Source organism: Simochromis diagramma, unplaced genomic scaffold, assembly GCF_900408965.1.
Source record: "Simochromis diagramma unplaced genomic scaffold, fSimDia1.1 OVJJ01000603.1, whole genome shotgun sequence".
NCBI classification, from domain to species: Eukaryota; Metazoa; Chordata; class Actinopteri; order Cichliformes; family Cichlidae; genus Simochromis; species Simochromis diagramma.
Window position 1 is genome coordinate 25,244,006 of NW_024387414.1, and position 15,908 is coordinate 25,259,913.

General features: G+C 41.3%; 1 protein-coding gene across 1 annotated transcript in view; it reads right to left on the reverse strand.

Annotated features, from left to right (window-relative positions):
- Window positions 1–15,615, reverse strand: part of pla2r1 (phospholipase A2 receptor 1) — a 29,411-nt gene extending 13,796 nt beyond the window's left edge. Inside the window, exons 1-18 of the mRNA XM_040010688.1 lie at window positions 15,038–15,615; window positions 13,544–13,924; window positions 13,286–13,459; window positions 12,986–13,150; window positions 12,428–12,541; window positions 11,936–12,082; window positions 11,240–11,434; window positions 10,981–11,144; window positions 10,471–10,581; window positions 6,378–6,490; window positions 6,103–6,278; window positions 5,783–5,991; window positions 4,638–4,783; window positions 2,845–2,929; window positions 2,628–2,763; window positions 2,490–2,525; window positions 2,028–2,188; window positions 32–96 (exon numbers count right to left, since the gene is read on the reverse strand). Coding sequence (XP_039866622.1) covers window positions 32–96; window positions 2,028–2,188; window positions 2,490–2,525; window positions 2,628–2,763; window positions 2,845–2,929; window positions 4,638–4,783; window positions 5,783–5,991; window positions 6,103–6,278; window positions 6,378–6,490; window positions 10,471–10,581; window positions 10,981–11,144; window positions 11,240–11,434; window positions 11,936–12,082; window positions 12,428–12,541; window positions 12,986–13,150; window positions 13,286–13,459; window positions 13,544–13,924; window positions 15,038–15,185 — 2,726 coding nt within the window. The 5' untranslated portion in view covers window positions 15,186–15,615. The remainder of the gene's footprint in view (window positions 1–31; window positions 97–2,027; window positions 2,189–2,489; window positions 2,526–2,627; window positions 2,764–2,844; window positions 2,930–4,637; window positions 4,784–5,782; window positions 5,992–6,102; window positions 6,279–6,377; window positions 6,491–10,470; window positions 10,582–10,980; window positions 11,145–11,239; window positions 11,435–11,935; window positions 12,083–12,427; window positions 12,542–12,985; window positions 13,151–13,285; window positions 13,460–13,543; window positions 13,925–15,037) is intronic.
- Window positions 15,616–15,908: the final 293 nt, after the last annotated feature.

Here is a 15,908-nt window from a genome sequence, read left to right on the forward strand (position 1 = left end):
AAGCTCCAAAAAAAAAAAAATCCCCACACACCTGACCTCCTGTCCAGGCGGACCAATGGACAGGCCAATCCACCAGTCAGTCGGGCCCAGCGAGAGCTGAAGAGACACAGTAAACAGAAAATAAATGACAAAGAAAACTCGCGAGCCATCCTTCACCAGGCCGGAAGATTGGCTTTTCAGAGCTCCTGACATGAGGGGCCTTTCAGGCACCCTGCTTAGTCTGTTCTTGGCCTCTTTCACTGCCTTGTTTTGTTCTCATTATCCTCTCACAAGCCTCGACGCCACAAGAGACTTCTTTAGTCCGATCCAAAAGGCTTTTTGGGAGCGCTCGAGCATTAAAGGGTCCACATATGAGGCGCATTTTAGCTTGTCTCTATGCGTCTGTAAACACTCGAGTCAGGAAATCCATTGTGTTCATGCTTGTACAATCAGTGTGTGCGTAAACTGTTTGAAGAATGGATGTAGTGGCCCATTCAATGGAGACAAACCTCTGTGATTAAGCGCATTCATTTGGCTTGTTTGTCTGGATCTCTGAAAACAAGAAAATGCCTCAAAAGGTCCTGATTTCACTGAAATCACTGCAATTAGGAAGTAGGATTACTCATCTGGACCATTAATCCTAAGAGAATTAATAGTGTTTAACATTAGAAATCATTGAAAACACATCTTAAGGAAATATAAACCACTTTGCTCTGAGTTTCATTCATTTCTGTTTTCTTAAATTACATTTCAACTGTTTAAAAAAAAATCTAGCCCTGGAGCCTCCTTGTAGATTCATCCAAAGTCAAGAGAGTGCTAGAGATGCTAGGAGCATGGTGAACAGTAGCTGTGAAATACCACATCGCTTATCTAAATATGGACAATCAGCATTCTCCATTAAGGCCTGCCATCTGTGAAATAAACTAACACCAGTCACAAATATTACATCTTTCACAGTTCAGGTCAAAGGTTAGTGCTAAAAGCACATTTAGAGCTGCAGCCATTTTAATTAATTATACTAAAGCATCATAATCATCAAAATAAAATAAAAATGTATTTCCTTTTTTTGTATTTCCTAACAGTTTTGCATTTTTTTTCCTCTGCAGCTAATGTGTATTTATTGTAGCTTTACAATATTAATGTATTGTGGATTTATTTAACTGAATACTTTCAATTTTATCTGGTTACTGTGGCTATAAAAGCCCAACAAGGTTTGGAAGTCAACAACAGCGACACAGTCTGTCTGTCTTTCATGTTCTGTAGTGGGGATATGTTAGACCTGCAACTTCAATAAATAAAATTTAATAACAATAATTAAAAAATAACAACAACAGCTGATGCCACTTTGTTAAAAAAAAATTGTCAAATTAAAATTATCTGATGCAAAATGTATACTGAGGGTCAGGTGTGATGCAGGGACAAAAAAACAATTTAATACAATCAACTTTTTAGCCCATTCGAGCTTCATCAGGAGTATTAAAATGATCAAAATACATTTTTTATATATATTTACTGTATTTATGTATGTATTCAATAAATTATTGAATAATTTTCCATTTGATTACATTTAAATTAAATTATTAAAGTGGAGTAGGAATTAGAATATAATAAAGAAGAAATTGTGTAATATAATTGGCTTTAACTAATTGCATCAAATACTATTATAATACAATTAATGTTAGAAATAAATGCTAATAAATAAAATGCTAACAAGTAATCTGGAAATGAATTCTGTTACCACCTCAAAGTGATTATAAAAACTGATTTCTGTGGAATCTCATTATTTTGTCCCGTCTTTCTCCCCGAGCCTGCGATGGCCCCGCCCCTCCCTGAGCCTGGTTCTGTCTGAGTTTTTCCTTCCCACTGTCACCCAGTGCTTGCTCATGGGGGGTCATTTGATGATCTTTATTATTGTCGGGTCTTTATCTTGCAATATGTTTTTGTGATTTTTGCTAGATAAACAAAACTGAATTGAATTGAATTGAACAGGTTGTGAATTTAAAGATTTAAAGTAGAATCCATGTCTATGAGCAGCGGCAGTAACAGACCCGCCGCAAGCGTTCCTTGACAAAGTTGAGCTCCTCTTTGGAGTGAATGGACAGCAGATAGGCTCCCATCATCTGACATGCCAGAGAGACAGCTTGCCAGTCAAAGGGCTGCTTGGCCAGCAGGTACTCAGCTCCACGGTAAAACACCCAGGGCTCGCTCTCTGTGGCCGAGGACAAGCACAGAAACAGGACACAAATTCACGTAATAAGATAGGACTACATATAGACAAACTCCTGGCTATGACACAAATATAGAAAAAGTGGCTCTGGCTTAGCCTGCTACCAGAGCTGGATTTTATGCTCATTAAATGGTCGGTTAGCACTTTCTCTCAAAACTTTTTTTTTTAAACTAGCAGGTCACATGATAATGATGTAGTCGTACCCAGCAGCAGACTGTAGACACACAAAGGAAACCCTCTATGAAGTTCCCAAATGTTGAAATTAAAGACAATCTTTACTTACGCTCAGTGTACCAGTAGGGTTTGTTCAGTTTATCACCTGCAATGTAAAACAGAGTTTGGTAAATGATGCAGTCCTGATGTGTGTATAAGCAGCATGTGCGTGTAGATAGTGCAGGTGAATGTGTTTGTGCGTGTTTACCTCTGGACAGCTTACAGATCCACTCATGTTTGGAGTCGCACAGCTGCGGCATGAACGTGTTGGTCAGGTCACTGTACGCAGCACAGTCCCTCCTGTCATCCTCCTCGCTCTTATCATCAATGAACGACGTCACCACCTGCACAAAGACAAATCTGTAACACTGCATGGAGCGTTGATGGGTCACCAGGACACTCAGTGAATGTCTCTGTGTACTCACAGGAGAACCATCAGACCACTCCCAAGCTCCGGCATATTCAGGGTCTCTCTTGTTTAAACCCACCCAGAACCGACGAACCTCTGTTCTGAAAAAAGAGAAGCACAGTACAAACACAGCCACAGATAAACGGGTCTTCTAACCTTTTAGGACTCGGATATTCGGCAATGATTTTCCTCCCATCACCCCTTGGAAGACTGTCTAGCCTTCGTGAGGAGAAACAGTTTCCCTTGTTTTATATTTTGGATTTAGCTGTAGATTTAATCTCATCATTTCGATCTTATTTGGATTGTGCAGTTTGTTGCCACAGAGCCAGGCAGTTCTCCTAGAAGTGAAAGATCCTCCGTCCACAAATGATCTTCAATTAAAATCCTCAAAACCCATCAAAGTCTTCGCTGTGCAAAACAAAACTGTGTATATACATCAAAATAGATAAGTGCTACAGGGTTTACTATTCAAAGTCTCGTCTTTCTGAGATTTACCCACAAGTGATGGAGTGTGAGCGATGTCATGGCACCCCATGTGACCTGGTCACTGTCTTTCTGTGCCCAAGGCTCCAGGCTCTGGAGCGTATTCAGTATTCTTCAAGGCTCTGGACCCAATCGCACGACCCTTTTCTGCTGTTTTTGGGCTTCCAGTCAACATGGTCTAAACCCTACACCTTCAAAATATCCTGTCACTTTTGGTGACGTTCCATCTTACTCCTCTGCATCTCAAACACCTTCGTTTCCTTTTTTTAGAGATGTGATGCCATTCTTAAACTGCGATAGCCCTTTTCGCAAATACAGAGAATTTTATCGTATCTGGGGCCCCTTCGTAAACTATTGCAAGTAATTAAATGTTCTACCAGCTGATTAATATCTTAGTTTTTGTTTTGTTTTGTTTGTTTTTCTCAATTTTATATAAGCGTGTGTGTGTGTGTGCATTATTGTATCTGTTCATGTAAGAAAAACTAACAAATATGTGAGAGGAACATTTATACACATCAATAAAAACATTTATATAAAATAGATAAGTATGTTTTTTGTAATGATCAGATTGACAGCTGTGTGCTATTTTAAACTGAGATTGTAAAATGGACTTGAATGTGTTAATTTCTTTTTGGTTTCATCCTCTGCAGTCATACAAAATAAACCTTGATTCATTTTTTCCCAAGACCTAGAAATGAAGTCATAGCCCACCCCCTTAGCAACACTGCATTGGCTAACCATTTGTTTCATATTTATATTTCCGAGCTGCTGCCACAAAACAAACATGAGAACCTGATGACTGTTTTTCCGTTTACATGTAAAAATAGACAAATGTATGACTTCAGGGCTTCAAAGTCCTGGACTGCTCTGATCTACATGAGAAACTCATTTTACAACTTGTGTCTGCTCATTTTTTAAGCTTAATGTAAAACATATTTTTAAGAAAACATGAACCAAAAAAAAAAGTCAAAGTGACCCCAAAGACATCCTGAGATTAATTATCTCTAATTTGAGTGACGTCTTTCTTACGTGAATCTGAGAAATATGCGTCAGAGAGTTAAATCAGTCTTATCTGGAAATGAAGACGCCCTGATGTAACTTCAGAATCTGTGGTCAACTTGTCCTTGTTCTTGATATCGAGATTGCTGCGATAAATAACTTTTCAAATCTAAGTCTCCTACACACAACTAAACAACTAACACCATAAAAAAGGTGGACATCTGCTCTCCAAAACCAAATAATTAAACTCTATATTCACTCCTCCAAGCACATAAAACAAAATCATCTCAATCGTCCCATAACATTCCTGTACTGATGAGTACCAACCCTTCAAACATGGTACTGAGGAGCTGTTTAACAAACACCTGCTCCTCATAGTGTTGGAAACTGGCCAGCTGAGCCCCGAGGGCCTGACAGAAGAAGTCTGCTTCCACCCAGGAGCGCTTCATCAGGACTTTCTCACTGTGGAACACCTGGAAGAGCAACACTTGGAGTCAGCTGAGGGTTACAGGGTCCAAAGAACAGAAGTGTATCCCATTATGTGCTCGTTGCTCGGAAACATGCTGATAGCTGGGGTACAATTTGACAGTGGGGTGTTATGTCTAAAAATAATGGTTTATTCCATCCCGCTTTTGATTTGTAGCGCTGCGTCAGTTTTATAGTAAGATGTGCTGCATTTTAACTATTTTTTCAGCTATTCCACACCGTTTTCTATAAACAAGAAAGAGGAGGAAACATATCAAAACATCAATCCTATTAGTAATCATGATGTATGGCGGGGATAGACAAGTGGTTTACACATCTGCCTAACTTCCTAAAGGTTCCAGTTTGAGACCGGGGCGGGGGGGACACTGATCCTGCTGTGAGTTGCTTCAGAAGGGCAGCGTGGTGTAAACATGTGTTAAATCAAATATGCCGCAATCCCTCGTTTATAAGGGAACAGCTCAAAGAAGATGTTCATAGAAGGCAGGCAACAGCAAAATTATAGCCATCTGGGGGATGGGTTTTCAATAAAACCAGTGTGGGAGTGCAGTACTGATCAAACAAACACACACTGAGACGCATTTTCAGAGCTGGGATAGTAAGCTGATCGACTCATTAGTCAAGCGACAGACAGTTAATAAGCTCTAGACCCTAAAATGTCTTTTAGGATCTGTCTATTGTATTGAAGTAAATATCTTGCAGCTGTAAACTGGAGTAAACAGATACTATAGGAGACATTTTAACTGATAATGAAAATAACTATTAAATGTAGAGCTGGTTGAAATTGGAAATCAGGAAAATAAATTGCCTGTCAGTGTGAATGTGTGAGACCCCAGGTAGCCCTGCCTGTTGCATAGTGCATGATGGGATAGGACACCGTCCCCAGTGACCCTTAGCGTGATAAACAAAACAAAAAAGCAAATATCCACATCAGATAGAGCGCATGGTGATTTGTTTAGTGTGATAAAAAAATAGGAGGATAATCTAACCTTAAAGCAGTGGAGCAGCCCAGAGTTTGATTCCCACCCTGGGGGGCACGGGGCGTAGGCATCAATGTGATGCTCTGGCAGCTGAACATCATGGTAGCTCCTGATGTTCTGCTTACACACAGCCAAGGCCTTGTGAATCTTGCAGTCTTTCACCTCCCAGCGGCCCAGAGCAGGTCCTCCTGACATAGCGACACAGCCACCGGTGCTGACTAGTGAAAGCAGAAGATGTAGGAGTTAAAAAAAAGAGTGAAAATGTTTACGAATCCGATTTTATTACTAATGTCAAATTAAAAAACAAACATTTCCAAACACTGGGCTACCTGGCTGGTGTTTATTCCAGTTTGTGAAGGTGAGAGGCAGAGAGGAGCCGTTATGATGAAGCCATCTGTACTCTCCCTTCCTCCCCTGGTCTTGGTCCCTGAGACCAATCCAGTAATACATGCTACTTTTGGCCCCACTTTCACTCAGCAGACTGTTGACAAACGCCTGCTCAAACCTGCCAGCAGGTGGAGCAAGAGAGGAGAAAAGTAAGAAAACTGGCAAAATGCGAGTAAAAACTTAAAATGACAAATTCAAAAATGAATTGATAAATCACCTGTTTTCCACAGTGAGAAGAGAACCCTTGCAGTAATACCCCATCAGGGCATCTTCGTAGCTCTGTTCTTGACCTGTCACCATGTAACAGGAATGGCCGTGCTTCTTCCAGCCCTAAACCCCCCCACAAAAACACCCGTTATCAGGCTCTCTCTCACTGCTTAACTCCAAAATAAGAAAAATCGGATTTATAGGTTAGACATATTTTGCCTTTCGTCATCATTGTTCACATTTCAGCACTCCTGTTCAATAAACTATCTAAAGAGCAGCGATAGAGGTAAATATGCATGGTGCTTCTATTTACAGATTGTCGGGTTTTGCCTCATGTGCTTTGCTCTACAGCTTTCCATCTATTACTCGCTGAAATGTCCCTGATGCCGTAACAGGTTAGATTAATGAGGCTGAACAATCATCCCCTCATGCCACTGATTCGAATCCAGGTTTAGCCAGAAGCTTAACAGGAGCTGACATTTTGGTTGTTGCCTACAGCTGTTTGTAGGAGTCTTTTTCCCTCTCTTTATTAAATCGAGGCAGCTCTTATAAAGCAACGGGATTTTCAGAGAGAGAAAGCTGAAAGGTATATTTAAGCACATGGCACAGCAGCTATTATTTACTTATAGTGAATAATGATCCCTGACGTGTAGACACGAGTGGTCAGGACCTCAGTACAGACTGCAACAGAATATGGCTTTCTATACATTTCTGTACTTGTTGCACACAGATTTATAGTTCATATAATTTGTTAAAGTCGTTGTTATGGTAATGTAAGTAAAAGCATGACAGTTTCACACATACAGTCCTGTTCCACTTTATTAGGCAAACCTCCTCAACTGCTCGTTAATGCAAAAATCTAAATGCAACTCAGTGCATTTAGTCCTGTGGACATGGTCACAATGACCTGCAGAATTCAAACTGAGCAGCACAGTAGAGAGAAAAGGTGATTTAAGTGACTTTAAACGTGGCATGGTTGTTTGTGCCAGATGGGCTGGTTTCAGAAACTGCTGATCTGCTGGGTTTTTTCCCACACAACCATTTCCATGGTTTACATAGAACGGTCGAGAAAAAAAGAGAAAATATCCAGCGAGCAGCAGTTTTCTGGGAGAAAATGCTTTGTTGATGTTAGAGGTCAGATGAGAATTCCCAGGCTGCTTTGAGCTGGTAAGAAGGCAAAAGTAACTCAAACAAACGTTCGTTACAACCAAAGTATGCAGAAGACCATCTCTGTATTTGCTACACATCATAGAAAGTTGAAACAGATGGGCTACAGCAGCAGAAGACCACACTCGAAGCCGCTACTGTTAACCAAAAAAAGAAAAATTTGGTTTTCCAAAACACGAGATTGGAAAAAACATTGCAGTTATTGTTTTGGTGCTTGGAACTGATCTTTGGTTTTACCGCAGAGGCTGTAATCTCTAATTATCATGCTGCTCGATCGGTTGCTGTAGTTACATATACGGTTATTACACACGGACAATACATTCAGGGTTTAGAAAAAAAATGAGGATTTTATTAACAGATCAGTCAGCACAGGCAGAATTTGAGATGCTTCTTCTGTGCCACTGAAAACATCATTTCAGCCAAATAGTGCTACAGTTACTATTTTCTCTATAATCTCCAAAAATTAAGCTTGTGCACACAAATTAAGGCGTTTTACAAACTAAATCATTTAAAAGTGAACAACTGAAATGTGTCTGTAGCTTTAGAGGAACTGAAAGGTGGCACTGATCACTCAGAGATAGATAGGGCCTGACTAATTTCAAAACCAATATAGATATTTGATGACATAAGAAGACAATACAGTATGTCAGCTGATATCTTTTTCTTTCAGACACATGAAACATAAATAGATTTTCCTACCGTTTGTTATGTGTTGCTATTTATGAGTCCTTGCTAAGATAAGACGACAGAGCAGTTTAAAAATAATCTAGTTTAATTGTTACAAGTTGTAGATTAGTTGTTTATGCTTTGCCTGACTCTGCTCTCATCAATCATCAGAATCAGAATCACAATATTTTATTAATCCCTAATGAAATTATGTGGTTACAGAGATGAAATATATATGATTGACATTTTACTCTAACCTGTAAAACTTGTGATTTGCTATTTTACTGTAGAGCGTGTGCAAAAGGATGTAACTATTGCACTCTGTAGTGTGGATTAGATGGGCAGGATTGATTTCCTGTGTTGTTCTTTGGTGCGTTTGGGTAATTTCAGTCTTTCACTGAATGTTCTCCTGTGACTGGCCAGCACGTCATGGAGAAGGTCGGAGGTATTATCCAGCATTGTCCTTATCTTGGACAACATCCGGATCTCCAACACCACCTTAAGGGAGTCTAGCTCCGTCCCCACAAGATTACTGGCCTTGTAGATAAGTTTATCGAGTCTGTTGGCATTTGCAACCCTCAACCTGCTGGCCCAGCATGCACCAGCATAGAGGACAGCACTGACCACAACCGACTTGTAAAAAATCCTGAGCATTGTCGGACAGATGTTAAAAGACCTCAGCCGCCTCCGAAAATAGAGACGACTCTGGCCCTTCCAGTAGAGCGCAGTGGTGTTTTTAACCCAGTCCAGTTTATTATCTATGTGTAATCTGAGGTATTTATAGTCCTCTACAATGTCCACATCGACCCCTGGATTGAAACAGGGGTCAAGGGTTTCCTGGTCCGCCTAAAGTCCACAATCAATTCTTTGGTCCAACACGCAGACTGCTTCTTTTAGCAATATAGTGTAACTAATACTGGCTGATAAATAAGTCAAACGATATGTCTTTATCATTCTGTATAATACGATAATTTTTAATTCTACAACTGTTTATAACTTGCATAGTTCACATTTCTGTATAGTTTTTAGTTTTTCATATTTATATCCTGTTCATAGCCTGTACATACTTATAGTTATAGCATATTCATAACATACCTTCATACCGTGTACATTATAACATACCATAATAGACCCATTTCTGTAATATACTTACATATCTATATTATTGCTAATATATATTGTAATATATCTATATCATGGCTAAAGCACTTCTGGATGGATGCAAACTGCATTTCGTTGCCTTGTACCTGTGACATGTGCAATGACAATAAAGTTGAATTCTATTCTATTCTATTTATTAAAGCACTCAACAATCATATTTCTGCCTTATAAAAATCGCACTTAAGCCAGTTATGTTAAATAAAATATCCTTTTAACATAACTGCTAAAACTCACCTGTTACATCTGTTCTAACATGATAATACTGTAATAATATGCATATCAGCAAGAATACACGCCTGTGCGTGTGCGTGTAATGTGGTGAGCATGTTTGGACAAGAGGTGAGAAAACCCCCTAATCCCCCCCGTCGCTCCTGTTTCCTGTCTAGTTTGTTTTGATTCGTTAAATATTGTCAGAAAAATTCACAGACTACTCAAGCATGTCCACTGATACTGTGTCATCGGGGTAATTTCTGGCCTCCTGTTTCAGGGCATGAAGCACCCTGATGACTCAGGAGTCTGATATTCCTTTGAACACAGTCAAGGAGCAACATGCATGCCAGACAACACGTCAGAGGTTGAATGAGTCAGCTAATTGTGCATTTGAAGGAGCAGAATGCCCAGAAATTGAACCACAGCAGACATGTGGCACTTTCTAACACAAGTCCTGATCTCTGTGGAGCTATTTTAATGCTACACAGCACACAATATGCCTGAAAAACTAGAAATAAGTTGTTTTTTTAATGTCAAGTTTCTCATCAGAATGAAAAAAAATCTTAATACTTAAATATTATATATTAATATTAATTTTTACAATGTTCACTATATAGCTATTTTTTACTGTAAAAAAGCAATACTTTCATGTTTGAAAGTAAAGACAAGTACCATAATGATTCAGTTCTAACCCCAAGTCTTGTAGATGTTTCTTTTGATTTCTCAGCTTTGCCCTGCTGTGAGTAAATGTTTATCAGAGGTCGTTTTAGTGTCATGCCGTCATATAATGTGACAAAGTTTAAAGCTCACATATTGCCAAAAGATGACTTCTCTTATCTTGCTCAAAGAAATCGCACATTTGAACTTGTGTGTGTTTGTGGGTATTCTTGTTTCCCTACCTCAGGACAGCCCTCCTCCCAGGTTCCATGGTGCTGAACGCCATTCTGGCTCTCTCTTCTGCACACAGCAGCCAGTCGCTCGTCACAAGACGCTAGCAGCCAGTTGCCACTCTGTGAAAGATGTTTTCAAAGATGATGCGTTCCGTGATGAATGCATTCAAACATTATAAAGTGATTAACCCTGACATAATTAGATGGTTAATTTATTAGCTGATTGACAGAGAATAAATTGGCGGCTATTTCTGTAGCTTATTAATCACGAGTCCATTAAAACCTGCTTTAATGGAGTCTGATGGTAATGCATTCAGCTACTGAAAAATGAGATTGGCACTTTTCCTGGTAATAGATTAGGGTGAAATATCCTTTGTTCAAGTGTTGGTAATAATAAAAGGCTAGAAGTGGGCATATTTAACATTTCATTTAATTAGATGTTTGTTTGTTTTTTAAACGGGCAGCTTAATCAGAAATGCAAATACTGCAGCGTTCTTACACCAACACAGGGTTTCCCACCTTCCTGTCCACTTTGGTACACAGTGTTCCATCCGTCAGGTTATGAAGAGGATGATACTGGTGCCAGAGAGTGAGAGTTACTGGTGAGCCATCAGACCACTCTACAGCTGGCAATAACGCCTGTTTCCAAAGTCCAATCCACACCTCTGTACTCCCCCCAGAATCTGTCAAATATGAGGACACACACACCGCAGAATTTAGCATTTAGGGTGGATAACAAACACAGCACGAAATATCTGGATTGCATAACACTCCTTACAGTTAGCCAGGAGGTTGACCAGCATTTCCACCTCAGACAAGGAGTGGATGCTGGTGAGATTTGCCCCGTAAGAATGACATTCCTGAGAAGACTCCTCCCAGCTTCCCGCTTCTGCTTCTGGCAGCACTCGGTAGCAAAAACCATTGTGAGGCCACCAGCCATCCGCACACTCGGTATCGAAATACTGCCAGTTCTCTGCAAAGGGAGAGGAGACATAAGCCAGACCAGAGTATTCAAAGCTGCAGACATTATTTTTGGTCTAGCTGCCAACAGCGCAACACAGAGGAAGGCCAAAGGTTCGGCCCTCAGGTGCAGTGCAGCTGCCGAGTCACGTTCTAAGGGCATATTCACACTGGACGCAGCTGCCTTGTACTGAGCTCGAGCACGACTGTTTCCTGTCCACATTCCTCCCCTGGCTTGCACTCTCACTGCCCTATACTTTTTTTTTTAATTTCTTACTTAAAAAAGCAGTATTTACAGATGCAGCTATGGCTGTGGAAACATCTGAGATCCATGTCGGGGCATGGATAGAGTCATGTGCCAGAGTCCAGCTGAACTGCAGCTGGTCTTACCCTCACAACTCAAACAAACTGGATTTTGGGGGTTCAGATATGTGAGGGCACAGCACAGATACCTCCAAGGATGCAGAGAGGTCTCCAATATGTTTGTGTCTCCTGTGCGTTAACATGTTCTCACCTAGTGGCTCAGCTCCACGCGTGTCGTTAGGTGTCTTCTTGCAGATGTAAGGCAGAGCAGATTCACAGGATAGACTCTGCCAGTGACCCTCGAATCCTGAGTACACCCCACACTGTTTATTGTCCTGTAGCGGGCTGGCTGGGAGATCTGACGGGCACAAATGGTAAAAAAGCTTTGTTGGCTTTATTTCCTCATCAGTTACACAAGTTAAAGTTTTGCAGCTAGACATATTTAAACATTAAAGTGTTAACATGGAAGGATGTTTAAGTCCTGACAGAGCTGTCGATGTACATCAGATGAAAAGGCTATTTTAGATGAAACTTCTATAACATAGGTTTTATAAAATAAGTCTTTTATGCTTTATTTTCATGATAAAATGACTTCTTTTTTGCCTTTGTTGGAGAGGCATTTCTAATATTCTCATTAGTGAAAATGTGGGGTACTTTTTAAATTTCCGTCTCACTTGGTCCTGGATAAACCAGTAGTCAGTACCTGTGGTGAAATTCACCAGTGACAGAGGGGCTCCGTCAGACCACTGCCATCCATGCCCATCCTTAATGTGGTTCAGCCCGGTCCACACCATCGCCCCAACGCTCGCCATTCGATCTACCACAAGATGCAAACACAGAAAAGTGTTGTAGTAGTTCTTAAAATACACTTCGGACATAACTGAATATACACTCATGGGACACTTTTTTAGGTACACTGGTTTAGCTGCTTGTTAATGCAAATATCTAATCAGCCAATCACATGGCAGCGACTCAATGCATGTAGACATGTGCACATGCTCACGAGGATAATTAGAATGGGGAAGAAAGGTAGTTTAACGAGAATGTATGGATGAAAATGCCTTTGTGATTCCACAGGTCAGCAGAGAATGATAAGACTGCTTTGAGCTCATAGGAAGGCAAGAGTAACGCAGGTAACTGCAACAAAGGTATGCAGAAGAGCATCTCTGAATGCACAACACTACAGCAGCAGAAGACCACGCTGGGTGGCACTCATCTTAGATAAAAACAGTTCTAGTGTCTTTTTTAACATGTGCGGTACCTCTGATATACTTGTGCTCTGCCAGGCTGGTGATGCTGAGCAAATTTCCACCTTGGGCCTGGCAGGTAGACAGCGCCTGACTCCAGGTTTGGATAGTGTACAGGTTGAACTGGTAACATGCGCGCAACTCCTGGTTTGACTCCCAGAAGTGCTCACAACCGGAAACTATGAAAAAACAGACAAATGAAAACTGATAAGCACAAAGGTAAAGTGACAAAGATAACATGAGCACGCAGCAACAACGGCCTGTGATGACTTGTCTTCCTTTCTTGCACTGGTGCGTCTGTGTGTCTGGTTTACCTTGCACTGGACAGAAGCCCCATCTTTCGCCTTTATCGTAGCGAGGGGTGGTTGAGCACCACAGAAGATGGTCCTCACGCCCCTCAGTAGTACACTCAGAGTACCATTGGTTGTTGTATTTAAAAGGAAAGGCACAAGGCATTCCATGTGCATTCCCCAACAAAGTGTGGATATCTGTAAACAAAACATGCCAAGTTTCACTTGAGGTCAGAAATATCTTGTGCAGACAAGGCACACGGGAAGTTTTGGGTTGTTTACCTTCATATGGATATGAGCAGGGACCTTCTCTGGGAGTGTTGTACCTCTTCCACTGATGGTAAATGTTTTTCTTTACCGCCACTAAACCTCGAACCACAGTCACCCTCCACTGGGACGCTCCATACAGCGTGTTTCCGCTGCAGCGCCACCACAGCACGGGGAGGGACACATCGCACTCGAACATCCCGAGGGGCTGCGTCGAGTCGGAAATGTTGAGGCCCAGGCACGCGCTGGTGCCCAGATTAAAGAGACGATGCTGGGAGACCCACTTCCACAGCATGCGGCGCGTCGGACGCTCGCAGTCCTCCAGCACTAGTTTCGAGCGATTTGCTGAGATGCACTGCTTCAGCGGCTCACTCTCCAGGATAAACAGACCTTTCTCTGGTAGGAAGTGATTGAGAGACGAGGAGAAGCGGATAAAACGGGGCAATGTGGGGCAATTCATGTGAATGTGTGCCGTAAACAACAGGGAATGCATTCAGCTTCAGAGATCAAAAAGTAAAGTACAAAGACATGCTTTTCCGCATTTCCATATCTGACGGAGCAATATTCAAGCTCGAGGAAGGCCTTGTGTTTAGAAACAAATCATGGTCTTTTGTAACTGGATACTCAAACAAAGAGAGAGGATGATTCCAAGCAGCGGAGATGAAAAGAGTGTGAGGAATCATCTCTTCCTGCATCTTGCTAGTTTGTACAGACAAAGAAAATCAGCAATATATGTTACCGGATCTAAAACAAATAACTAAAATTGTTCGCTGAGAATTTACATGGCTCAATTGGTTTGAAAAAAAAAAGATGCTGGTGTGCACATCCATCACCAAAAAGGCATTTTCAGTGTCCAGATATTCTTCCTCTGCGTTTTTAATGTGCACACTGTATTTGATTGCATTCTGGACGAGAACATGGGCTGATCTGAACAAAAGTGAACAAACTGTGGTTGCTGCTCATAACTTTCCTTACAGTTCAGTAAGTTGCAGATATTTTTGACTAACTCGTCGTTTAAACATGCCCAGATCTTCATTTTTAAGAAGCTGAAACATGCCAATTGATGCAAAGCTCTCTAAAACGCGGGGATGTAAGATGGCGAAAGATGGAGAAAATCAGCACAGTCTCACACATGCAAAGGTGAATGTTTGACATTTTCCCAGAATAACCCAACTGCTTATCACTCGAATGACTCACTGGCCTATTGTGCTCATAATAAACAGACTGCATGCTCACATGCACACACACACATACAAACACGGGGGAATTGAGAAAAAAACAGCAAGAAATGTGAGCCTGGTGCAGCTGTGGGGTTCAAACTGTGGTCCACAGACCTCTATTCAGACCTGAGGAGAGTTTAGGTGAGTCTTTAGATCACCCCCTCCATGCACAATTCCCTGATGTTAAACAACATCTTCATGAAATATGAAAAAAGGGAACTACTACATGCGTTATGCGTCCCATCATGTAGGCAATTAAACTTTACTAAGGGACCAGCTGGTAACTTACTGTAAAACTCCACGAGCTGTTTTTTCTCCAGGACTTCGTCGTCCTCGTCTTCAGTGACACACACACAGCCTTTCGCCAACAACACAGTCACGCAAATAATCGCCAGAACAGGCGCGGAGTCCACGCAGCGGTACAACTGGATGAACATTTCGACAGCGGGATGCAGCGTTGGAGAGCCAATGTCCGCACATTCCGAAGATCAGAGGCGCAGGGGGTGTTTTGGGGGTTTCTTTTTTTTCCCTTCTTCTTTCTTTCTTTCCTCCCCTCGTACAAAAACTTCCTCCGTCGAGTCTGGTTTTTCAGCGGGGAAGCAGCGACGTCACGTCTGACGGAGGAGCCGCTGCTGTCCGGCCTGAAAGCTGCATTCCTGCCGCTCAGGACTGTTTTCGCTGGGGCAGAACCACAAGTCTGTATTTAGACTTGACCGAAGAAAAAAAAAAAACAGACAGAGGGCAGACAGACAGTTTGTCTGTAAGCTGTGTAAAGTACATGACTGTGAACAGACTGCTCTCAGGTAAACTACACACAGCAAACTGTAGCCTACAGCTGTGTCATGTCTGGGACAGGCACTCAGATATCAACAAGTACTCTGGAGTTAGGCTATGCTAAGCAAATCTATCTTTCATATTGCCTCTGTTATGTATAATGTATTTAGAGTTAACAAAAGACTTTGTATGCTTGTCACAATGTGTAATGCCTCCAACACATATAACACGTAAAGAAACAAAAAACAAAATTAAGTGTACAAGTTTTGGTGTGACCTGTAAAGGTACACAACTTTGGAATAGCTAAAAACACCTATAACAGCAGTTGTTGCTAAAATATGTCTTATATTGCACCTTGTATGGCAAGGATCTCTCAAAAGTTTTAA